Genomic DNA, 26,681 nt, shown 5'->3' with positions numbered 1-26,681 from the left:
GGCAACAGGGTCTCAGGAAAACTTGATTTCTTTTTAGTTAGAGTTTGAGACCCAAAGATATTTTTCACTTTCATTTATAATGTACAGAGAGGATAAAAGTACTTTTGCCAGCTTGAAAATCTTCCACAAATATATTTGAAGGCTCTATATAATTAAAAAGATTCCCAAGCCTGGCTGGTGTTGCTTAATGGTTGAGCATTAACCCATGCACCAAGAGGTAGAGGGTTTGATTCCTGATCAGGCACATGCCCCAGTAGGGGGCATGCAGGAGGCAGCCGATCGATGTTTCTATCTCTCTCTCTAAAAATCAATAAAAGCATACTGAAAAATCCCCAAAATACTTTGAACAGTGATAGTCATTATTAGAATTGCTTAGTTTCTTAGTAATGAGATTCTTAAAAGAATAACATTTATTTAATAAAAATGTCACATATTTTAGTCTTATGCCATAGGTCTCATATGTAGCTATAACCTAGTAATTGTCTTGACTATTTGCATAATTTAAAATCAAAAGTCACATTATTCATTAGAATTGCTACCAACAATTACATTTTATCAGTAGCACCAGATTTTGATATTGATCATGTAACTGGTTTTTAATGTCCTTATCTATATAAATATATAAAAGCCTAAGTGACCGTTACGACCAGATGACCAGCCAGTAGCTATCATGAGCACTGACCACCAGGGGGCAGATGCTCAACGCAGGAGCTTCCCCCTCATGGTCAGTGCGCTCCCACAGCTAACCTCCCGTGGACGGCCAACCTCCCGTGGTCCCTCCCCCAGCCGGCCTGCCCCAATTGGCCCCCATCGCTAGCCAGGCTGAGGGACCCCACCTGTGCACCAATTTGTGCACCAGGCCTCTAGTAATGTATATAATTTCTTGTGAGAGGTTTGTTCCAGTTGGATGTTAATAAAGATGTCATATGCAAGAGGAGTTAAACATATTTAATGGTTCAGATCATCAACCATTTAAGAATGGTTATAAATATTAAATATATAATACTATTTTTCTTGAAATGGAAAATTCTTGAAATCAGCCACTGATCACAATCCTATTCAATAGCATAATTTTCCAGAGAGACTTAAAAGACTCTTTTGAAAGACTTAAGGCATTTTACTAATTTTGATTGTTTCTTTTCCTCACCCCAAACATGTTGTTGTTATTTCACATTATATCGCTTTTATTGCAAATTAATATTTTGGATTGTATATTTTGTACTTTCCTGTGTTTGAAATATATATAAAATTTTTAATATATTGTATCAAGTCAAAGAATTAAATCCTTGACAAAACATAACATGAAAATAAAAGAAATTCGAAGGTAATAATTCCTAATGGGAGTGGGGCAGAAGGAGGAATATGGCAAAGTGGTGGATATTCTAAAAATAATAAGTTAACAGAATAGATAATGGTGGGACTATGGGGACCAAATGAATACATAAAACTGTAGGAGACAAGATTGCTGACTAGTTGAGTGGTATGGTAGACGACCATACAACAGTTAACTTTTTTGTTTTGACAAAGATAGTTTTTGATTTAGTCAGTTCTTAAGCAATGATAATTTCTTGTAATTTTGTGAATGCTAATATGAAGCTAAATAGAAGAGGGACAGTAAATTCAGCCTATTAAAGTCTAGCTCTTGACTTTATAAAAATATCAAAGAATTGACTAAGAATTAGTGAATCTACATTAAGGAATGAAATACATTGTTTAGACAGAGCAACATCGTTGTGATAGAGACACATCAATTGGTTGCCTCCTGCACACTTTATGCTCAAGACTTTTTAATTTTGCTTTAATAGTAAAGTAGTTCAGTCTTATAATTATTAAAATTAATTTTATGCTGATAATATGTAAAAGAAAATTCTGGTTGATAAAGCAGATATCAGTTTACCGTTAGTTAAAATTTCCCATTATAAGTATTTTTAATTTCTTTGTTGCTCAGGTGTTGGTGTCTGTTCAGTCTCTTATATTAGTAGCTGAGCCTTATTTTAATGAACCAGGATATGAACGGTCTAGAGGGACTCCCAGTGGCACACAGAGTTCTCGAGAATATGACGGAAACATTCGACAAGCAACAGTTAAGTGGGCAATGCTAGAACAAATCAGAAACCCCTCACCATGCTTTAAAGAGGTATGTTCAATAAAATTAATGGAATACTTCATTAAAGACATTGTGGAATATAGTTTATTAGGATTGTACTTGCCTTTATATTTGGAGTATTTACAGTACACTAAATTTTATTATAGTTTTTAATAAATTATTAATGAATTTTAAAACCACCTACTTCCTAAAAGACATCTGACTACATTTTGACAGTTTTCTGTTGTCAGTAGTTTTCTAATTCTTTTCTCCTGGTCATTTGTTCATTTACATTCACCTTCTGAATATATTGCATTGTATTATATATGCCTTATTCTCTCTGGATAGGATTTAACTATTTGAATCTGTTTGGGATTAGGCATTATTTTCTGCTATAGAATTGGGAGATTTTACATATATCATGTAATGTCATAAACCTAATTCTTCCCTGTTAATAATGGAGAGTTCACTAAATTGAGTTTTATGGAGAGGAAAAATTGCATTGTCTTTTAAATTTCATTCCTTTGTAATGCTACATACTTTGTCTTTTCATTTCTGACCGGAACACATTTTGTTCCTTTGCTTGTTTTATTTTTAAGGTTATACACAAACATTTTTACTTGAAAAGAGTTGAGATCATGGCCCAGTGTGAGGAGTGGATTGCCGACATCCAGCAGTACAGCAGTGATAAGCGGGTAGGCAGAACTATGTCTCACCATGCAGCAGCTCTCAAGGTGAGTAAGTCTCCGAACGTGAGCCCTGTTGATGGCTTTTAAAGAAGAGTTGTATATTCATTGACAGAACCATGGCTACCTGATGGTAAAGAATGGGAGGGAATCAAAGAAATGTAAAACTTAAGTTCAGAGGCCTAAATTGCTACTCTGAAGTCTATTGAAAAGATAGGTTAGTTTCCACAATGAATCAACAGTTCCTAAAATAAAAAATAATGGGTACAGGAGCTGTGTTTTATCCAGGTGTTTGAAGGTGATGACAACAAAATGTACTCCGTAAATCAATGTTTTATTCTTTTAGCTTTTCCTTAGGCCGTTTTCCTTCCAGAATTTTATTACTTGGAGTAATGAGGGAGATGGTAGCTGTAGAACCTCCAACAGCTAATTGGTGGAGGCATCTGTTATACAGACTTGTTTTGGGGGAGATGAGCAATTGTTTTCAACCTGGGCATTCATGAAGTGGACATGTAAAACAGGATGGTTTTGGAGATTTTTTTTTTTCTCCTGCCTATAATATTTGTTCTTATTCCCCCTGTTTCTTTCATCCTCCACCAGTTTTCTTCCCTCTTCCTATCTTCAGTTTTCTCCATCTCTACTGGATCCTTCCGTTCTAACTTTAAGATTTCTATTTTAAAAACTTTTAGAAAGAAAATTATTTTCCTCTTTAACATTTGCATCCCCCAACCTAGTTTTATTTTGCCCCATTATTATAGAACTTTTTTTTTTTTAAACATATTTTATTGATATTTTACAGAGAGGAAGGGAGAGGGATAGAGAGCTAGAAACATCGATGAGAGAGAAACATCGATCAGCTGCCTCCTGCACACCCCCCACTGGGGATGTGCCCGCAACCCAGGTACATGCCCTTGACCGGAATCGAACCCGGGACCCCTCAGTCCGCAGGCTGATGCTCTATCCATTGAGCCAAACCGGTTTTGGCATAGAACTTTTTTTCTTTTTATCAAACTAGAGCAATGAATACTTCTGCCTTCATTGTAAAACCCTACCCTCTCACTAACCTTTTGCCATGTAACTTTCATTCTACCATGCTACTCAGGGCTTTTCAACATCAATCACTCTGAGAGATGTTTTGCCAATTTTGTCCTCTCTCTGTGACAGTAGCATAAGAAAAATGCTCAATAAGTATTTGTTGGTCTGTGCTTTGGATTTTGTTTTAAACCTAACTCTTCCCTCAAATGATAGTGTTAGAATTCCTTGGGTTGCAATTCTGACATCACTCATTTCCCTGTGTAGCGTCACACTGCTCAGCTACGGGAAGAGCTGCTAAAACTTCCCTGTCCTGACGGCTTGGACCCTGATGTTGAAGACGCCTCGGAAATGTGCAGTGCCACAGCAGGTGCTGAGGGGACGCTCATGCACGATCAGGTCAAACCCAGCAGCAGTAAAGAACTCCCCAGTGACTTCAAATTATGAGCTGCATTGACATGGACTTCATAGACACAAAGGCTTTGAAGCACAAGCCAAATATGTCAATATTTGTATGTAAGAAACTAATTATGTAATAGGTAATGAAACTGAAACTATACTATGCCCTTAAGGAGATCCAGTTTAATTCAAGGTGATCTTTTATTTACCTGTACAAGAGTGTAAACTTTTTTGTGCTTTTATTTTTCAATTGTGAGAACCACTGATTGGTATGTTGAACAAATTTGTGTATACAAAGAAATGGATAAATCACTGATATATAAGGGAAACTACCTTAGGAAAGAATGTTTACTGAATGTTTATTTTATTTTTTTTTTTTACTGTAGAGTGAGAGATTGTTAACAAAGAATATATATTGGTCATTCTTACAACTACTATTTGAAGTCAGCAACTTTTCACTGAATTTGATAGATTTTATGTTTGGCCATATCTTCATGCTCATATTTGATTTCTGAAGACCTACGTACACTTCAATAAAAGTTAATTGACATACTCCTTTTTTGATTTACTGGTACATTTTTTAAATTATAAATCTGCCATTAATGTGTTATAGTTGGACACTTGCACTTGTATGGATGAATTTATTACATTCAACATATTTAATTTTATGCCTTCTAATTGCAGAAAAATAAATGAACATGATTTTATTCTATGCCAATATTTGGGTATGTGAATGTATTTGTTATTTGAATTTAAGTATATGAAAGGAATGGTCAATTTGAAAAGTCACCCTTAAACTGATTTTTTTCCTAAAGGGCTCCTTTTCTTCCTGGACTCTGGTTTTATTACTAAAGTTACCTGTATGCATTAAACACAGGCTCTGTAGAGCAGAGAGGTGGTACCTCTCTGGTGCTGTTACAGTACATTCTGTACCTGCCATATAGGCTCATTTTCATGCAAACTCTTCCTAGAGCCAAATAAATACATAGGTGTGCTAGTATGTCTTATTTCTAAAACAGTTTGCTGTGTGTGAAATACTTGAACACAAAGAATTGGACACTTTCAAGACCTAAGCATTGGAAAGGAAAGGATATTTTTATAAGACCAATTATCACAAAGGAAAAGCTAAGGTGATTTTTGACAGTATTTATATAAAACTAGAGGCCCGGTGCACGAAATTCGAGGTCCCTCAGCCCAGCCTGCACCCTCTCCAATCTGGGGCCCCTCGAGGGATGTCTTACTGGGATCGGGCCTAAACGGGCAGTCGGACATCCCTCTCACAATCTAGGACTGCTGGCTCCCAACTGCTTGCCTTCCTGATTGCCCCTAACTGCTTCTGCCTGCCAGCCTGATCAACCATTCCCCTGCCAGCCTGCCTACCCCTAACTGCCCTCCCCTGCAGGCCTGGTCACCCCTAACTGCCCTCCCCTGCAGGCCTGGTCACCCCCAACTGCCCTTCCCTGCAGGCCCGGTTGCCCCCAACTTCCCTCCTCTGCCGGCCTGGTCACCCATAACTGTCTTCCTCTGCAGCCTTGATTGCCCCCAACTGCCCTCCCTTGCAGGCCTGGTCCTTCCCAACCACCCTCCCCTGCTGGCCATCTTGTGTCCACATGGGGGTAGCCATCTTTGATCACACAGGGGCAGCCATCTTGTGTGTGGGATTGATGGTCAATTTGCATATTCCTATTTTATTTGATAGGATAGAGGCCTGGTGCATGGGTGGGGGCCGGCTGGTTTGCCCTGAAGGGTGTCCTGGATCAGGGTGAGGGTTCCCTTGGGGTGTGGGGCGGCCTGGGTGAGGGGCATGTGGTGGTTTGCAGGCCGGCCACACGCCCCAGCGACCCAAGCAGAGGCCCTGGTATCTGGGATTTATTTTCTATAATTGAAACTGTAGCCTTGAGCCAGGGCAGGCGGGAATCTTGGCTTCCTCCATCGCCAGGGGCAACCCAAGCCTCCTGCTCTCCAGCTCCGTGGCTGCTGCCATTTTTGTTGGGATTTATTTATCTTCTATAATTGAACTTTGTAGCCTTGAGCAGAGGCCAGGGCTGGCCAGGACGGGCGGGAAGCTTGGCTTTCTCCATCGCCAGGGGCAACCCACGCCTCCAGCTGGCTCCAGCTCCGTGGCCGCTGCCACATTTGTTGGGTTAATTTGCATACTCACTCCTGATTGGCTTGTGGGCATAGCGGAGGTATGGTCAATTTGCATGTTTCTCTTTTATTAGATGGGATAAAGTAGCACATGGGAACATTGAATCTGGAGATGACCAGAAGAAGACATACTCTGAACAGTGAGTTGCTCTCTGAAAAAAGGGGAACTATAAGGTACAGAGATCCTTAAGCATGGATAAAAGAAGGATAAACAGTATGTGACCAGCAAATCAAAGGTTCTGAAACAGTGTTAGGTCTGGTGGGTGGTGAGCTACTCTAAGAATGACAAGAGTCCATTTATAAAAAGTCATTTACCACAGACATGATAGCTAAAATCTAAGTATAAGATTATCAGCAATAAGAGGTAAAAGAACAGCCATTAATCCTTTAGCCTTTGTTATTGTTTGGTCTGTCAGGGTCCCATCAGGGTGGAGAATAAAAGCTGCTGTTAAATGTGTTTTCCTCCAATTTTGGATCTTAGTCATTAAAATAAGCTTCGGGCCCTAACCGGTTGGGCTCAGTGGATAGAGCATGGACCTGGGGACTGAAAGGTCTCAGGTTCGATTCTGGTGAAGGGCATGTACCTTGGTTGTGGGCACATCCCCAGCAGGAGGTGTGCAGGAGGCAGCTGATCGATGTTACTCTCTCATCGATGTTTCTAACTGTCTATCTCTTTCCCTTCTTCTCTGTAAAAAATCAATAAAATATCTTTAATAAAAAAAAAAATAAGCTTCGGTCATTTTCTCCACTCTACACCATTAGTCCTCAGAATACTATTTTACAAAAAGGAAAGTAACAATACCAGTACTATAAGGACCAATTCATGTACATAGTAGTACAGGTTCCTGCAGGTGAGAGTTGAATGACACCTGAAAATACAATGTCAGTATTCATTATGGTAAGTTCTCTCATGGTATTAGTTGCAGGTTACTGTTGGGAGCACAGAGGAGGGACAACTACCTCAGGTAAATGATGGGCACTAAGGTGATATGGTCAGGGAACACTACCTGAAGAAACATCCAGAGTCTTGAGGGGTGAGAATAAAGAAATTAGCCAGGGAGAAAGAAGTTGTTCCAGACATGAGAGAGCAAAAGGAGAGCTCGAGTTAATGGCATCACGTTAGATATTATTGGACTTTAAAAAATACATATTTTTATTGATTTCAGAAAGGAAGGGAGAGGGAGAGAGATGGAAACATCAATGATGAGAATCCTTGATCAGCTGCCTCCTGCACTCCCAGTACTAGGGATGGAGCCTGCAACCTCTAGGTCAAGGCTCAACACTGAGCCACCATAGCAGGGGTGGGCGAGAGGGGGAGAGGGGTAGGGGAGATAAATTTTTAAAAAAAGAATTGTTTTTTCTTCCTCCTTGGAGTGGGATCGTTCCGGAGATGTGTTGCCCTAAATTCTTACATGAATCCTGTGTGGTGAAGCTTACCCTGCAGGTTTCTCCCGGTGGCTTCCTCAGTGCAGGCTCCAAGTCCAAGGAGGTGGGGGTGGGAGGAGGGGCACAGTCCCTCCTGCCACAGCCGAGCCTCGGAGCTTCGTTTTCACCTAAAGCACTGCTATGAAGATTAAAGGCGCCCTGTGCTCAGCAGCAGGCACACAGGGTGGCAGGTTTCTGCAGGGTTCAGTTTATCCTCCAAAAACTTCCCTGCATCAGCGGCTGGCCAGGTGTCCCCATTCGGGCATAATTTTTGTAGTGGCAACGTCAAAACCAAATACTTCACTTACACTTTAATTCATTAAAATACTTTTTCTCTGCGGCCGGGGTGCTTAACCTGGGGTTTAGAGACTCCACAGGGTCTCGCACTTCCATTGATGGTACCCAACTGTTGGTAGTATAGGCCCACGTGCATTTTGCGGAAAGAACTACGTGTTTCATAGGTAGCGAGGAGCGCTCAGACCCAAGAAGGTTTGGGAATTAAAGCGGTAGACCTTCCAATGAAGGGCAGTTGGACCAGAACGCCGCAGTCCCAAGGGAGCGGCACCTGAGGACGCCACGCCTTCCACAACTCCTGCAGCCCGTGGCTGCCACCCTCGGGGCGGGGCTGAGGTCGGCCGCGCCCTCCAATCCCGTCCATTCCCCGCTCGGGGCGGGGCAACTCTACTGGGCATGCTCAGTATCAGGGACTTTGGGTTGGTTTTCTAGGCGGAAGCTAGTGCGGGGTCCGTTTTTCCCAGGATGCCCTGCGCTGCTGTTATGGCCGCCTCCCTGGGCCGTTATTAGCACATGGGGTTCCACAAGAGTTGTCGCCACTAGACTTGGGCGTCTGTGGACCTTCCTTTTTTCACTTTATTTTGTGACTTCTGTGTGACCGTTTTGGTAACCGGTTTGGGCTGGGGCGATGTCCGGGGAGATGTGGACCCCGGAGCTGGCAGTTTTGAGGGGCTTCCCCACTGAGGCTGAGCGGCAGCAATGGAAGCAGGAGGGAGTCGCCGGCTCAGGTGAGCGAGGCGGACTTGCCAGGGACTCAGGCCAGCGTCGGACTATGAGGAGAAGGGGTGGCAGTGGCTGGGTTCTTATCCCTCCTTGTTTTATTTTATTTTCCTACCAAAATCTTGTTGATTGCTTAAGGCTCTGGGTTGTTGCATACCTGACATGGTGGGCGTGTCCTCATCCTCCGAGCTTGTCTTCCCCCCAAACTTCTCATCGCCCAGGTTCAGAAATGATAACAATGGCAACATCAGCTACTTTTCTGACATTTATTTAGTCGTTTGATATTTTTTTTGTTTGTTTTCTTTTTTTTAGTTGTTTGATCTTTATTATAGACACGAAAGGTAGATGCTACTTTAAATTTGCTGATGAAGGCATTTAACTACTGATTGTTTAGACTAAATGTTACCGTGTAGTTGGAAGCTGTGAGGATTAGGCAATTGTGGCATATTGTGTGCAAAGAGGTAAAGGGTAGTATATATCAGTGTAATGTATTCAAGGTTGCACAGCTCGTAAGCAGAAAAGCTGTGATTCTTCTGAGCAATGCACATTTAACCGAGAGTTAAAGAATTAAAAGGCACACCTACTAGTGGGATATAGGCACATTTGATTGTGGTATTTAGGCTGGACCCAGAAGAGAAATAACATTTATGACAGTATGTAAGTGGTGTGCGTGTGTGTACACACAAAATAGGTGCATCAGGATAGGTAGTTTCTGAAGTCTTGCCTGGAACAGTTTCATGGGAAGAAGTACGACTTGAGCTGATTTTTGATTACAGGGTAAGACTGACAGGTGGAGAAGAGCTCAGCAGGAGAAAGCACAAGTGTCAGAGTATGGAGGTGGGAATGTGCATGAGATTCTAGAGGAGCAGTGAGTGAGCCAGCTTTTTTCAGAGAGTAGGGGAGAGGGGTGTAGGGGCAGCCAGGCTGTGATATGTCTTAGAACTCTGACTATGGAAACTTTTACATTGTTAGTAGGAATTTTTTTGAATTCCCAGTAGAAGGGTGAGAATACTTAATAATGAGGAATATTATTCCTGGGTCTAACTTCTACTTTGCTACTCATCATACACTGTAGATGAGCTGCTAATTCTAGGAGAAGTAATGTTTGTAGAGTGATGGGAATTGGTTCAGTGCTTTTTGATTAATGTACAGCAAGCATTCTAAATATATACTCTTTTGCATACTAAAACGGTAGATTTACTTAAATAGTATTATCCTTTACAGTATGAAAAAAATAGTTCTTTTGGATTATTGATCTAATTTTTTATATTACAGAGAGTGGATCGTTCCTACAATTGCTGCTAGAAGGGAATTATGAGGCCATATTCTTAAATTCATTGACTCAAAATATTTTTAATTCAACAAAGATAACTGAAGAAAAGATTGACAGCTACCTAGAGAAGCAGATATTAACATTCCTGGATTTCTCACCAGATTTGGACAAAACCCAAAGGTAGAATTTTATTTGAAGTTTTCATAGAGAATGTACATCTTAATACATTTAATAGAGCTTTGACAGTGTAAGGCACTGATTTTAGCAGTTATTGAAAAACCCATCTTTACATTTATTTAGGGCTCATAATGTACCAAATAATCAATGTAAGAGCTTCTGTCCAGGGGACCATTAGAATGAAAAAGTAAAGTGGTGTAGGATATAAGGGTTTTGTATATGCAATTGGCATGTAATTGGATGGTAACTGCTAACTCACTGAGCTTCAAATGCTTAGGTCTGATAGTTTTTACCTATAAGGAAGAATTCAGAGCATATTTCCTTTTAACTTGAAAGCATATCCTGTTCATCTTGTTATTTCTAGATTGCTGAGTGATACTTAATAACTATTTTTATTATGTTTTAGACTGTTAACTTTCTAGAGATCAGAAAACTTAATGCATTTATTATGGAACCCTTGTTTTACCTTCTTCCATTAAAGTTGATATAAGTTTATAGGATTAAGTATAATAGTTACACAGCAGTGAAACCTAATTTTTACTGTTGTAAATTTGTTAATATACTTTCTTTATTATCTTGGCATCCACATCAAGTTTTAATTTTCTTTAATATGCATACAATTTTGTTTTACCATTATTTCTAGGCAATGGCTTTGTTTTTTCTTCAACAGACTACTGTACTAAATGTTGAGGTTGTGAAGAAGAATAAGACATAATTTGTATCCATAAGGGAGTTCACAAAAAAATGTTACTGTAGGCATTTTATTTCATTTTAAAGATTAATATCACTCCTTTTCATTTTTATGGTTTACTGGTAGTTTGCCGCTACATTCCTGAAATGGCTGTCCTGATTCTTATTTTGCTGTCTGAAGTATGTACCAGTGTAATAGAAACTGGCTTTGCGGTGCACATTAAAACATACACACGTACGTTAATCACTGGGAGAGCAGAATTCCAGCTTGTCATGTAGAGCTGAAAAGAAAGATTTCAGTTGCCTCATTTTGAAGAATTTGAAATTAAACTGTATATGCAGTTGGCCTTAGGGATTTAGATTTTTGGTTGTGATGGTTATAGTAAGGCTTTAAAACCTTGCTACACACCTGTTTCCCCCAAGTTTCCTAACTTCTAACGAAGCAGGCTCTTTGGTCACCTGTTTTCTCTAGTGCTGCTCTTTTAAAAAAAATACATATTTTTATTGATTTCATCTTTAAATAATATTTTACATCATATTTTTTCTTTTAAAAAAATACTTTTATTGATTTTAGAGAGAACCAGAAAGGGAGAGAAAGATAGAAACATCAATAATGAGAGAGAATCATTGATTGGCTGCCTCCTGCATGCCCCCCACTGGGGATCAAGCTCACAACCTGGGCATGTGCCCTGATTGGGAATCGAGCTGTGACCTCCTGGCTCATAGGTTAATGCTCAACCACTGAGCCATGCTGGCCGGGCCAGAAATTTTTTTTTAATACTCTCGGATAATCTCAAATATTGGTTGATATCTTACATTTTGCTTATTAAAACTGAAATGAAATAGTATGGTGGTTATACAGTGGTTCACATTTATTTCTTTATTCTTATATGCAGACAACAATTGATATTCCTAATTGGTGTGAGCAGTTTGCAACTCTTTGTTCAGAGTAACTGGACGGGGCCTCCAGTTGATTTACACCCTCAGGAATTCTTGCCATCTGTTTTGTTTCAGCAATTCAGTGAGGTATGCTTCTTGGAAACATCATATGTAGTTATTATGATGTGATCTATTCTTCAGGGACTGGTCTTTAGAAACTGGAATTACCAATTAGTAAGAATGAATTCATGATTTTATAGCTTGTACAAAACCTGCCAAGAATGCTAGTTCCTCAGTCAGATTTTTGACATATTTCCAGAAGTGTCATTGCCAGTCTCAACTCCTCTGCAGATGTCCCCATTTTCTGGAGCTCCGGGAGCTGCTGTTTTTACAGCACAGACAGCTGTACCAGTTGCTCATATATATACTAGTAGATGCATATGTTCCCACAGTTACATAAAGGTGTTTTCTGGCAAAGCAGCAGATCTGGAAATCTTTTGCAGGTAAGTTTTGCTGCAGTGCTTAGGAATGGTTCCCAGGGGTGAGTTCCTTTATCTTAAAAATACTGTCTTAAGTGCCTGGCACAAAGGTCTCCCTGTTGATATTCTTTGTTTTTAAATATATTTTATTGATTTTTTTACAGAGAGGAAGGGAGAGGGATAGAGAGTTAGAAACATCAATGAGAGAGAAACATCGATCAGCTGTCTCCTGCACACCTCCTACTGGGGATGTGCCCGCAACCAAGGTACATGCCGTTGACCGGAATTGAACCTGGGACCCTTGAGTCCGCAGGCCGATGCTCTATCCACTGAGCCAAACCAGTCAGGGCCCTGTTGATATTCTTATTCTCCGTATATAAAAACAATGTTATTGACTTGTATCAGTAGATCATCAGTAGAGCTTGCAGTTTGATTTCCTCAGGCATTTTTTGAGCACATATGCCTAGGGCTTGGTGAATATGACATGCTCCCAAAAGAAGTGTGGTAACTTTGATTTATCCAGCCACCTCAGAGATCTTGAACATAGTGATTCATCACTCAGCCTGGAAAAAGGGTGCCTTGGCACCCAAAGCTTATGCAACGAAAGGGGCCTGATTACTGTTACCCCGTGTCTCAATTAGAAATAGCAAATGAAAGGAATGGAGTTACTGAGATAAATGTTAGTAATTTGGTGGTGAGGTAGAAAGAGAAGAGGTTCAAAAGCAGCCATAATCTGAAAGCCATTATAATTAGTTGTGTGTACATCAGTTTACTGAGTCATTGTATTCCATTGCAGCAGAGTAATTGAAATTCATAATGCTGACCCTAAGTCATTATTGAAAGGTTAAATGATCAAAGACCTTTTAGTTGGGAGTGGAACTTGAGTTAAAACCTACAGGGCTATGAGGAAATGAAGAGTAGGGAAGAGGAGGGAATACATTCTAATGCAATCATAAGAGCAGACAGTTAGAGGGGAGAAGAGAGTGATGTTTGTGGGAAAAATCCACTGAGCCAAACCAGCGAGGGCTAGTTTTACCAATTTTTGAACTTTATATAAATGAGACAAACTATGTATTCTGTGATTTGCTTTGCTCAATGGTATATTTTTGAAATTATGCCATTATTCATTTTTACTGTTGTGTCATATTCTAATTGTATGGATATACTGTAATTTTATATTTTTGTTCTATTCTTACTGGCCATATGGGTTGATATATATTATTAGGAACACACCTTCTGGAAATTATATGCAAGTTTCAAAGCACAGCAGATTTAAAAAATGATAGTATTTGTTTGGTGCAGTACACCAAATGGAGGAGGTTGTTTTATTGGCCCCAGGCTGTAGTTGTGCTGAGGGGATCAATATTTCAACACACTTGTCAACCATCCCCAACACTTCATAGGGAAGCTGTAGAGTTTCTTGCGCAAGGGTGTTTGCATGTTCAACTTCCCTTGGTAATGTCAGGATGCTTTTAAAAGGAGTATACAGTTTATACTCTATACCAGCAAACTAAGGATTTATCCAGCCACCTGGATAGAGGATTTGGAAAGATGGAGTTGAAATTTTTAAACTGGGCATTATTTTGTAGTTGTCATTTTCCTGTGCTGATTCATGTTTTTCTTTTTATAAAGATTTAATGGTTTTTTTATATTTTTAAATTTTATTAAAATGATTGGGGTGCCATTGGTTATTAAAATTATATAGGTTTCAAATGTACAATTCTATAATATATCATCTGTATATTGGATTGTGTGTTCACCACCCAAAGTCAAGTCTCCTTCTGTCACCATGTATCTGATCCCCTTTACCCTTTTCTATACTCTCCCACCTCCCATCCCCTCTGGTAACCACATACTGTTGTTTGTGGCATGGGTTTTTATTTGTTTGTCTTGTTTGTTCATTTGTTGCTTTTAATGTTATAGATCTTATTTTGCTAAGTGAAATAAGTCATATAGAAAAAGTCAAGAACCATATGATTTCACTCATGTGGGATATAAAGCTGATTCATCTTTCTTAGCCCTTGCAATGCACAAATATTTGTGAATATACTTTGTGGTCATGGAGTCTAGTCACCAAAGCCAGATTAATTTCCCCTGCCTCTAATTTATGGCCTTGCGTCAGTGCGAAGGCTGGGAGTGATCCTGGTCCTGAACTTGAGGCCTTCCTCATGCCTTCCACGGCCCTGACCTTGCTGAGTGGCAGGAAGAGGTAGAGAGATCCCTGGGGAAGGCAGGAAGTGATGGGAAAAACATTGGTTTGGGAGTTGGAAAACTTGGACTAGACTCTATTCAGACCCTAAGTTCTGTGTGATTTGGGGCTTCACTTAACTTTTTGGATCTGTTGCCTCTCTTCTAAAATTGAGGCTGTTGGAAATAACTTCAAAATAGTTCCTTAATGATTGAATTTTTAAAAAATTCCTTCTGTCCTTAGTGGAGATAACAGTAAGCTTTATGTGTGGTTTGGTGGGAGTCATTCATGTTGTCTTTATTCCTCTATTATACTTCTCAGTATAATTTTATCATAAGAATTCTATGAGGTATAGTTTCTATTATTTCATTTTATGATTGATGAAACTGAGGCTTCATTTAAGAAATTTATCTGTCTACAAACCGCTAAGAAGCAGACAAAGGACACCATCCTGTGTCTCTGAGATTAGAATCCATATTCCTAACAGTTATGCATCCCTGCTGTCTGTTTTGTGGAATCTGTCACAATTGTGCAGTTCACATTTTAAAAACATTTAGGAAATCTGTGCAGTCAAGGGGTGGAGTTTTCACAGGCATCCCTTTTATGCAGCTTTTTAAAAAAAGATGTTTTTCTTTTCTTTTCTTTTTTTTTTTTTTTTTTGCAGCTTTCTGTTCTCTGCTCCTTGGTTGTGTGCCTGCTCAGCACTTGCTATGTAAGACCTTGTTGGCTTGATAGGAATTATGAGGGCATGCGACAGGGGGTAGGGGAGGCGGGGGGAAGGTAAATGGGGGGGAAAAAAAGGACATATATGTACTACTGTATGTAATACTTTAAACAATAAAAAAAAAAGAGAAACAAACAAAAAGAAATTATGGTGCAGTCGTGCTTTGTAATGACATTTGCCAGCTAATGAAGCATATGTTAAATGTGTTTAAAATATTTTAGGGATGCTTTTTACTGAGATGACATTTTGTTGTAAGTAAATCTATAAAGTCATGATGCCTCTTCAGTATTAGTATTGTCTTGAGCTCCCTGTTCCTCTGAAGCACAGCAGATGGGTGGCTCTCTATCAGGGCCAGCTGGATTTGTAGATCCCTAAGGGCATTTATGATGTCATGATTCTGCCCAGTGCCAATTACTATGTAATAGATTAATGTCTTTGCTTCAGAACTGGAGTAATTGGAAAATATGTGTAATTACAAGACATAAAGATTAATGATATTTTGTTAAATTATATCTTCTTAGCTTACAAATTTTTTTTTTAGGTGAAAGGACTGGATGCAGTTGTTCTGAGTCTGCTCATTCTTGATGGTGAATCAGTCTACCGCCTGACCTCGAAGCCTATACTGCTGTTATTAGCACACATTATCCTAGTGAATGTAAGACATAAACTGACAGCACTTCAGGTAAGGGAAGACAAGGAGCCAGGAGGTTCATACCCAAGTGTGACTTTTGTGCTGATTAGCATCAGACTTCAGGTGTGATGTTGACGGTATCTTAACATATTTATTGTCTAAGTTGCCTTGTAGGTATTTAATTTTAAAACCTGATGAACATAAGCAAAAGCTTTCTCCCCTCATGATTTTCATCTAGTATAAAATGAGATTATATTGAGCCTCTTTAATAGGATTGTAAGTATGTGTGTATGTAACATGTGTGCATGTATATAAATGTTCATTCTCTGAATCTGAAATATAGGTTTAAAAACATCATGGTCTTTTATAAATTTTATGTAAGATAATGAGCATTAGGCAGAGGTTAGCACAATCGATTGCAGAGGATCTTAGTTACTGTTTCCTGGCTCACGGGATCCACCCTTGTTTCATTATTTGGGTTGGGTTTAGTAGAGCATTTGTTGAGTATCTGACATGGTTTCCTTAAGTCATGTGTAAATTAGTGAGAAGAAGCACTAATTTACATTAAACAGGCAGTAGTAGGAGGCTAAACAGGCAGTAGTAGGAGGCGACAAAATCACAAGAAATACAAAGCAAGTCTTTGGAGGTTTAGAGGAGGTGTCACCTGTGCTTTGTGCAGTCTCTATTTTAACTACTGGAGTCTCTATAACTATTCAGCTTTGCGTTGTGTTGTAAAAGCAGCTGGAGACTCTGTGTGAATAAATGGGTGTGACTGTGTTGTACCAATAACGTTTTATTTATGTTCACTAAAATTTTAATTTTGGCCTCAGCAGTTGGCTCAGTTGGTTGGAGTGTTGTTCTGTACACCAAAGGTTGTAGGTTTGATTCCCAGTCAGGGCACATACCCAGGTTGTGGTTTCCAGCCCAGTTGGGGTGTGTACGGGAGATAACTGAACGTTTCCCTCTCTCCCTCTCTCGCTCTCTTTATTTTCACATGTTACAAAATGTTATCCTTCTTTTGTATTTTGGAATGATTTAAAAATGTAAAGCTATTCTCACTCCTTGGGCTGTACAAATACTGGTGGTGGGCTGCATTTGGCCCATAGGCTATATATCTTGCTTACTCCTGTTCTCATTGTTGCAGCTTGGGGACTCAGACCCTGTATGGCCAATAGTCAATCTAAATTTTATGTGAAGTCTCTCAATTTCTAAGTGTTTGCTGAAAAATTTTAAAAAACACAATATTTCTATGGCAAAATGTAGACTTGGTTTGTACTGTATGAGGGCTTGCTTTCACGAGCATTTAAGTTTAGACAGAAGAGGCAAGAAGGGAAGTGATATCTCTATCAACAAATCTCATGAGAGCCAGAGATTTATTTGGAATCAGTTGCTCTGGAAGTGTTTCTAATTGATGTGTTTCAACATGTCCTAGCAGATATAAGGTCTTATCATTGTCTTCATAGCGACATTAGTTTGAATTAAAAAATGTTTCTCTAGTTGATCTGAGTTAAATGATCCTATAGACCAGCAGTCGCCAACCTTTCGGACTCCACGGACCACTGGTTGGCGACTGCTGCTATAGACTAACTAGTATGTACTTGGCTTTGAAGAAAGTATCAACAAGGATGAGGCTACCAGATGACAGAATTTCCTTTCTAGTGAGACTAATGGTCATTAATGAGTGAATAAGACAATTTCAAGTTTTGTTGGTGGAAAACTTTGATCAGCAAGTATATTAAGCATCACTTGAATAAAGATACATGTACTATCAGCAACTAGCAGAACAAGTTAACATGTGGTCATACTTGGTAGGGTTGGAGAGACAAGTTACCTGAATTTCTTGGCATGTGCTTAACTTTGACTTCAGCTTTTAACCCTGTTTTCTTATTGTATATCTCTATGCAAAACAAAGATCATTCTGTGCTGAAACCTGGCCTGTCAATCGAGTTTTTTTTATCTTTGGGTCTTGAATACATTACTCTCTAAATGATGATGTTAAAAGTGACTTTAATAAATGAAGGTAAAATGATTACAAAGCACAACATATTTATCCAGTTAATTTTAATCTTTTAAATTAATTTTGAATAAGTTGGCTCCTAGGAAATGTATCAAGTTGTGTATTGCAGTATTATTTTTGTGGAACTGTAAAAGATGATTTTCCCCTGTCCTCTAATTTGTGAAATTTGTAGACTAGTATTAGTAATATGTAAATGTGGAGTGAAAAGAGTCCTGGCTTTGAAATCACACCAGTTTGTCTGGCTCAGCCACTTAACAACTGTGTGACCTTGTGCTAGTTCAGTGGTTCTCAACCTTTCTAATGCCGCGACCCTTCAACACAGTTCCTCATGTTGTGGTGACCCCCAACCATAAAATTATTTTCGTTGCTACTTCATAACTGTAATTTTGCTACTGTTAATGAATTGTAATGTAAATATCTGTGTTTTCCGATGGTCTTAGGCGACCCTGCTAGAGGTTCTCAACCTGTGGGTCGTGACCCACAGGTTGAAAACCACTGCTGTAGAGTCTAAGACCATCGGAAAACACAGATATTTACATTACAATTCATTAACAGTAGCAAAATTACAGTTATGAAGTAGCAACGAAAATAATTTTATGGTTGGGGGTCACCACAACATGAGGAACTGTGTTAAAGGGTTGCGGCATTAGAAAGGTTGAGAACCACTGTGCTAGTTAATTTCTCTGAATTCCAGTTCCCTTGTTGATAAAATGGAAGAAGTCAGCAAGCATTTATTGGGTGTCTTTGAGTACAGGAATGCCCCTGCCTTCTAGGAAGTTACTGGCTAGTGTGACTTCTCCATCAGAACATTCTGTAGTAAGCCCTGTAATCAGGAGGCAGGATCTAGACACCATCTAAAGCAAGGCTTCAAATTCTCTTATTTATTAACTAGAGGCCGGGTGCACGAAATTTGTGTGTGTGTGGGGGGGCGGTCTCACTCAGCCTGGCCTGCAGAGACGCCAGCGTCACCCCCAGAGGCCCCTCCCTCCCTCCATGCGGCCTGGGTGCGGGACACTGGGCTTGCGTCACCAGGGCTTGTGTCCTGCCCCAGCCGCTATTGGTGCCACCATCTTTGTGATGGAGTGACGGTTAATTTGCATATTACCCCTTTATTAGCTAGGATATTTATTAATGACTCAAATGTTCTGTTAAGCAATTCTTGGCAAATAGAAAAAAGCACTTTTATTTTCTAGTAGTACATAAGCTATGCTTTATTTGTTTTGCACCCCCACTTCTACTAGTATATAAAGATTTTGGGTTAAGAATTAGTTTTATAGATCTGATTAAAAATATATATATATATTTTTTATTTATTTCAGAGAGGAAGAAAGAGGGAGAGAGAGATAGAAACATCAATGTCTCATTGGGATTCTAGCCTGCAACCAGGGCATGTGCCTGATTGGGAATCAAACTGTGAATTTCTGGTTGGTAGGTCAAAGCTCAACTACTGAGCCACACACCAGCTGGGCTAGATCTGATTTTTAAGAGTTCCAGCATCTTATGTTGTATGTTTTCTTACAAAGGCAGTCTCTTTGGATCTATCTAAATTCCCATATGTAGAAAAGGAAAGACTCTGCCACCAAACCTGACTCATTTATTGCTGACAGAGGATAAGGGACAGATAACTGATATGTACACTGACTTCATTAGCTTTACTGATAGGAACAGAATGAGGCAACACCCAGGGAATTACATTAAAAATGATGTGAAACTTCTTTCTATTAGATAATTCTATCTTTCCTTACATGGACGGAGGAAACCGCATTAATAATTAGAAAGCATTTGTCATAGAGTCAAAATTCATTTGTGATTGTGTCATTGTTGCAACTGTTGTGGTGTGCAGCAGTTTAGAAGGGGAACCAGGCAGTTTTACCTCTTAATCAAATGCAGATGTTAAGTTCAAGTAAAACTTTGTAATTAAGCATGACCTCCCATTAGTAGTTATTGCTTTTTTATAAAAAGGAAAATTAATTTCTCACAGCTTTACACAATATAATTCAAAATAACAGCTTTAATTTAGATGATCTAGTGCATGATCATGTTTAATGCTTTAATCTATATATATAAAAGCCTAAGCGACCGTTAGGACCAGTCAACTGAATAACCGGTTGACTGGTCACTATGATGTGAACTGACCACAGGGGGCTGATGCTCAACGCAGGAGCTGCCCCCTGGTGGTCAGTGCGTTCCTACAGCCAACCTCCCACGGCTGGCCAACCTCCCGCAGTCCCTCCCCAGGGACTGCCAGCCCACATAGGCCCCAATTGCCGGCCAGGCCGAGGGACCCCACCCGTGCACAAATTCGTGCACCCGGACTCTAGTGAGTCTGTAAAAAATAGAAATTATACACACACGCACATTCATAGAGAAAGATGTAGAAGAATATGAGCCTTTGTCATGGATTTTTCTGAGAAAGAACGATGGCATTGGGGCAGCAAAAGAGAGATCTTCACTCTTCACTGTGTTTGCTTATGTATTGCCAGTTGTTGTTGTTTGTTGTTTTTCTTTTTCTCTTTTTAAATAAAGATGTATTGATAAGTAAGAACAAACATCAGAGAAGAGAGAAAAACCACTGTGTTCTCAGCCTGTTAGTCAAGACACTGTATAAAATGCAGTCTTTACCCTCAAAAAATGTATGGACTAGGTAGAGTTGTACACTTGAAAAACAAGAGCTGTCCAATGTGGTCTAACTTCCAGGAGCAGTGTAGAAGTTCAGAAGTGAGAGACCAGAGTGCGTCACACTAGTGGGACAGGGCTTCATGGGAGAGGTTTCACAGATGTGTGGAAGGGAATGACCCGGTTTTGTACAATATCTGAATGAATCCAGTGTATTTCCTACTTGGTAGTTTGTGCAAAACACATTGCTTTGGGGAAGATACAGAGATGAATAAGACGTGATTTCTCATCTTGTTGGGTAAATGGTGGACAACACCGAAAGCTAGGGGTGACATACAGGATCACAGTGGAGTGTGTTTGCAAAGGGAGGTACAAGTATATGCTGGGAGTGTAAATGAAGGAAAATGTCCACCCCCCACCCCCTCAGGAGGTTCTTTTTTTAAAAAATATGTTTCTATTGATTTTAGAGAGAGAGGAAGGGAAAAGGAAAGAGAGATAGAAACATCGATCGGCTGCCTCCTGCAAGCCCCCTACTGGGGCCAGCAACCCGGGCATGTGCCCTGATTAGGAATTGAGCCAATGACCATGCTCAATCCACTGAGCCATACCGGCCAGGCTCCCCCTAGGAGGTTCTTGCGGGAGGCCTTCTGGAACTGTGGTGCTGACAGAAAAGTGTGGTTGCAGCAGACATTTTAGTGGAAGAGATGGTGAGTTCGAAATGGTGTCAGGAAGCCCAGGGGATTAAAAAGAGCAGGCTTTGAGAGAACAGAAGAGAGGGATGTTCTTGTGGAAGATGTAGAAGCGGATTTGAGTATTAGTACTGAAGACATAGCAGTGGATTGGGAAGCTTATTGAATAAGGTCAATTTCACAAATGTAAAAAAATTCATTTCAAGTAATGTAAAAGATATTTTTCCAAAGGGTCCCTTTATTTCAGCATACACGGTGTTTTCTTTTTCTAGACCTTGCCTTGGTGGACTTTGAGGTGTGTGAATGTTCACCAGCAGTTGCTTGAGGAACGCTCACCTCAGCTTTTTGCTCTTGCTGAAGGTTGTATTGATCAAGGTATGTAGCAGGTTTTTATTGGATGTGGGCATGTAACTCCATTTTAATTTCTTGGCTGAGACATTCCTTTTTAGCTTATCCTTTTATAGGTAATAGTGACTTTATTTGAGATTGTTTCTTTTTCTTTTTCTTTTTTTTTCCTGGAGGTGGAATATCAAATTATTAGGGTGTCAGATTATAGAATTTCTTTTATTTTTGCGTTTTTTTAAAAAAAAAGGCAATCATTATCATTTATGTTACCTACTTAGAAGGAATGATCTGTTCTATGCAGGCCACCATGATTTTATCATGAATTGCTTAAACGTATTTTAATATTTTCTCTGTTCTTTAATTTAAGAGGTCTTTTTTCAAAAGCAAAAACAAGTGTAAGCTTCCTTTATTAAAAAAAATCTTTAACTCAAACTGGAGTAAATTGTGCCAAATTGCATGCAGAATAGGAAATTATTTGTCCTATATCTTATTAAGTACATGAAGAAAAGCTTTTTTTTTAAAAGTTTTGGTGGAAAATACTTTTTATTGAGGGTGACAGTGGCTAGAGAGACATTTTTACATTTTGTTTTATTATTGTTTTCTTCTTTTAACATTGATTTTTTTGAAATTATTTTTTATTTTTTAATTACAGTTGACATATATTAATTTCAGGTGTACAACCCTGTGATTATACAAAGGTCGATCAGATACACTAGACAGGATATTAATTTGTGCAGTACTAAATATAGTAAACTAGTGATCAGTTGAAACTTATTTCTTAAGTTTTTATTTTGTTCTAGGACAAATACATAAGTATATGCTAATATTAGATAAAGTGAACCATCTATATATATATATGATTCAGTAAGGAAGATATTTGAATCTATAATACTATAGATTTTAATAATCTATAATAATTGATTCATTTATGTTGTTTATATTAGGATTTGGTTTATATTCTTTCAGGACTTTAGGTAACATAAGGCTATGGAATGAGCAAGGGTATTTTAGAACAAACTTTGTCTCTATTAAAAAGTATGTATTCTGCCCTAGGCAGTTTGACTCATTGGTTTGAGCATGGGACGGAAGGGTTGCAGATTTGATTCCAGTCAAGGGTGTGTACCTTGGTGGCAGGCTCAATCTCTGGACCCTGGTCGGTGTGTGTGCAGGAGGCAACCAGTCGATGTGTCTCTCTCTGTCTTTCCACCTCCTTTCTACTCTCTCTAAAAAAACAATGGAAAAGTATCCTTGGGTGAGGATTAAAATAAATAATAATAAAATAAATACACTTTTCTTTATGTTAAAAAAAGTATTTATTCTGAGCTTCAACTTTGTATATTTAAAAACTTTTTATTCTGCCACTGGATTTATTTATTTATTGTTACATATAATAAACACGAATATTTCAAGAAAAACGATTTTAAATATAATAATATTACATGCAATAAAAGTTAATATTTCAAGAAAAAAAGATTTAAATTATAATAATATTACCAAAACTGTATTAACAGAGTGTAATATCACAAAAGTTGTAGGAAATAAGAATCTGCAAATAACAGGATTACTTTTATTATATTCTAAAATATTTTTTTCTCTGGCTCTATTTTGGTTCATTAGTATATGTTGTTCATTATATTCCACAAATGAGTGAGATCATGTGATATTTATCTTTCTCCAACTGGCTTATTTTGCTTAGCATAATGCCCTCCAGGTCCATCCATGTTGTTGCAAATGGTAAGAACGCCTCCTTTTTTACAGCAGCATAGTATTCCATTGTGTAGATGTACCACAGTTTTCTGATCCACTCATCTGCTGATGGGCACTTAGGTGTTTCCAAATCTTAGCTATGGTGAATTGTGTTGCTATGAACATAGGGGTGCATATGTCCTTTTTGATTGGTTTTTCTAGTTTCTTGGGATATAGTCCTAGAAGTAGGATTACTGGGTCAAATGGGAGCTCCATTTTTAATTTTTTGAGGAAACTCCATTCTGTTTTCCACAGTGGTTGCACCAGTTTCAATTTCCACCAGCAGTGCAAGAGGGTTCCTTTTTCTCTGCATCCTCTCCAGCATTTGTCCTTTGTTGATGACAGCTATTCTTTGCCATTGGATTTAAACCTGACATTTAGTTTCAGATTAGTTTGTTTGTTTGTTTATTTATTTATTTATTTATTTGAGAGAGAGGAACATCTATTTGTTGTTCCACTTATGCATTCGTTGGTTGATTCTTTTTTTTTAAAATTGATTTTTAGAGAGAGAGAAACATTGATGTGAGAAACATTGATCAGTTGCCTCCCATAGCACCCCAAACCAGGGATCGAACCTGCAACCTGGGTATGTACTGCCCTCACTGGGAATCAGACCAGCAACCATTCAGTGCACAGGATGCTACGTAGCCAGGGCTGGTAGCTAACATTTTTTTCTTTCCTGTTAATCCTCAACCAAGAATATTTTTCCACCGAGGCTATTTTTCCATCAGTTTTTATAGAGAGCAGAAGGGAAGAAGGGAGAGGAGAGGGAGCTAGGGAAAGAAAGGGAGGGAGAGAGAGGGAGGGAGAGAAAAACATTGATGTGAGAGAGACACATTGATTGGTTATCTCCCTAACATGCTATATCCACTGAGCCAAACTGGCTAGGACTCTATATGTACTTTGTAGGGGGAACTCTTTCCATTAGTCCTCCATCTTGATTGCAGATTTTACCTAATTTACTTTCTGTACGAGAAATTTTCAAAATGTAAAATATAGAAGCATGAGAAAATTGATCCTTGTGGTACTTTGAGTCATTTCATAATAGTGTTGCTTAGGTGTGGCATTCTCTTCAAAATGGAATATCAAGTGGGACTGGGAGCAAACTGAGACCTGATGATGCCTGTTTAGCAGATATGTCTTGTCCTCTTTCTGTTTGTAGTGAAATGAAAATGTGTAGACTATGTCTTCCCCCATCCATGTCTTCACATATTTTTTAAGTGAGAGACACTCTGTGCAAGGGGGAAATGAGTGTGTTTTGTGTGTGGGGGGGAGGCGGGGGGGGGGGGAGTAAGCAGGCTAGTTAATGAAATTGGGTAAAATTTTGAAAGCCAGGGATGAGCTGAATGTCATTGAAAGTAATGGGGGAAAAGTTGATTTTTTTCCCCAGAGGATATTGAAAACATTTGGAGGAGGATGGCATCAGGATTCAGGTCCTATTTAATTTTAAAAAAGGTAGTTACAGCCTACTGCATAGGATATTATACAGTTTCCTATGTTTTATTATACTTCCATGGAAAATTTGTAAATGAACAAAAACTAAGGTATCACAGGCAGTTGTTTTTTCTTTTTTTCTTTTTTTAAAGGAAATGAAGTTTGGTATAGCCATTGATGCAGATTTATTCTATATTATGTAAATCTACATTAATGGCTGTCTCTTTACCATATTTCTGACCAGTGTTCATAATGATAACTCTTTATTAAGAAAAGAAGAAAATACCTTCTTTATGTACTATTTTTAAAGGCAGGAACCACAATGGTGTATTTTAGAGAGAGTTCTAAGAGGTGAAATTAAGTTTCTGAACAGAAAGGGATAATAACTAAGATATTGGAAAATATGACTATAACTGACTCATTCCCCAAGTGGTCTCAATTCCTTTCTGCAGTGTATTGTAGCATATCATTTGCTTTGCCTTACAACAATTTTTTATGTTGCTATTCTAGGCTAATCAACGACATTTTTCGTGTTATCTAGTCATAAATTGGTCCATTTGGCTATGTCTAAATAGGTCTGTAGATAGTCTTAAACTCTAACATTTCATAAATAATTTTATTTAAAAAATGTTTTGTTCTGGGATTTGACCCAAGTGTTAACCGAGCAGTCAGTTATAACTGAAATACTGTTCAGTGTCCGGGGAAGAATATTATATTTGAAATGTTGCCCTTGAGGGATCATCAGAAAGTTGGAAGGACTTTTTTGCAGTCTATGAAACAGAGCAAGTATATTATGAACAACTGTGATCTTTATCTTTTGGTCCAAGAATGTTGTATCAGTACGATGTAGTGGGATAGAATGCATCAGAGTGTCAGCTGGACTGATCCTGTCTTTGAAAGGAGTAAGTTGGAATCTTGAGATGGTGTCTCTCAGCACCATCTAAAGCACTCTTGGATGTCACACTCATGAAACCATGGTTCTCTAAAGACTGCTTAAGGCCCTGACCAGTTTGGCTCAGTGGATAGAGCGTCAGCCTGCGGACTCAGGGGTCCCAGGTTTGATTCCGGTCGGGGGCATGTACCTTGGTTGCTGGCACTTCCCCAGTGGGGGGTGTGCAGGAGGCAGCTGATCGATGTTTCTCTCTCATCGATGTTTCTAGCTCTCTATCCCTTCCCCTTCCTCTCTGTAAAAAATCAATAATAAAAAAAAAAAGACTGCTTAAGGATACACAACCATTTAATGTAGGCTTTGATACTGAAAATGCATGAGCCATAATATTGCAGTTTAGCTGTTTGAAGATGAGCTCATGAAGAAGTCACCGTCTAAGAGAAGGGTTCTGTTGTGACCTCTACAGGCAGTTGTGTGACTCTAGGGTCAGATTGTTCCCACATTGAAAGAGTTCAAGAAATTAGTTTCTTGGTGACTGACATATGTGTTTACTTGTAAAATAACTTGATACTTTATTTTTTATTTTTTATTTTTTAAATATATTTTATTGATATTTTACAGAGAGGAAGGGAGAGGGATAGAGAGCTAGAAACATCGATGAGAGAGAAACATCGATCAGCTGCCTCCTGCACACCCCCCACTGGGGATGTGCCCGCAACCAAGGTACATGCCCTTGACCGGAATCGAACCTGGGACCCTTCAGTCCGCAGGCCGACGCTCTATCCACTGAGCCAAACCGGTTTCGGCATAACTTGATACTTTAAAATGAATGTTATTAATCATGCTAAATATGATTATCCTATATAATAAAAGGCTAATATACAAATAGACCGAATGGTGGACCAACCGGTTGCTGTGACATGCACTGACCACCAGGTAGCAGATGCTTAATGCAGGAGCTGCCCCCTGGTGGTCAGTGCGCTTCCACCGGGGGAGCACCGCTCAGCCAGAAGCCAGACTCATGGCTAGAGAGCACAGCAGCAGTGGCAGGTGGTGGGAGCTTCTCTGGCCTCCGTGACAGCGCTAAGGATATCTGACTGCCATCAGTTGGACA

At 39.1% G+C, this 26,681-nt stretch overlaps 2 protein-coding genes across 8 annotated transcripts in view; both read left to right on the top strand.

Moving 5' to 3' along the window:
- BIRC6 (baculoviral IAP repeat containing 6) overlaps positions 1–7,080 on the top strand; it is a 194,526-nt gene extending 187,446 nt beyond the window's left edge. For 5 of the 7 annotated variants that reach the window (XM_080686115.1, XM_080686117.1, XM_080686114.1 and 2 more), the window contains 3 exons: positions 1,949–2,137; positions 2,686–2,820; positions 4,072–7,080. In XM_080686115.1, coding sequence (XP_080542241.1) covers positions 1,949–2,137; positions 2,686–2,820; positions 4,072–4,251 — 504 coding nt within the window. In that variant the 3' untranslated portion in view covers positions 4,252–7,080. The remainder of the gene's footprint in view (positions 1–1,948; positions 2,138–2,685; positions 2,821–4,071) is intronic. The other 2 variants (XR_013961518.1, XM_080686118.1) reach the window with 1 other exon arrangement.
- Positions 7,081–8,472: 1,392 nt separating this feature from the next.
- TTC27 (tetratricopeptide repeat domain 27) overlaps positions 8,473–26,681 on the top strand; it is a 108,319-nt gene continuing 90,110 nt past the window's right edge. The window contains exons 1-5 of the mRNA XM_080684831.1: positions 8,473–8,798; positions 10,066–10,243; positions 11,827–11,956; positions 15,742–15,882; positions 21,426–21,528. Of these exons, the coding sequence (XP_080540957.1) occupies positions 8,699–8,798; positions 10,066–10,243; positions 11,827–11,956; positions 15,742–15,882; positions 21,426–21,528 (652 nt within the window). The 5' untranslated portion in view covers positions 8,473–8,698. The remainder of the gene's footprint in view (positions 8,799–10,065; positions 10,244–11,826; positions 11,957–15,741; positions 15,883–21,425; positions 21,529–26,681) is intronic.

This window comes from Plecotus auritus (assembly GCF_963455305.1).
Source record: "Plecotus auritus genome assembly, chromosome: 8".
NCBI classification, from domain to species: domain Eukaryota; kingdom Metazoa; phylum Chordata; class Mammalia; order Chiroptera; family Vespertilionidae; genus Plecotus; species Plecotus auritus.
The sequence above is the reverse complement of the archived record's forward strand: the minus strand, read 5'-3'. Positions and strand labels throughout refer to the sequence as shown.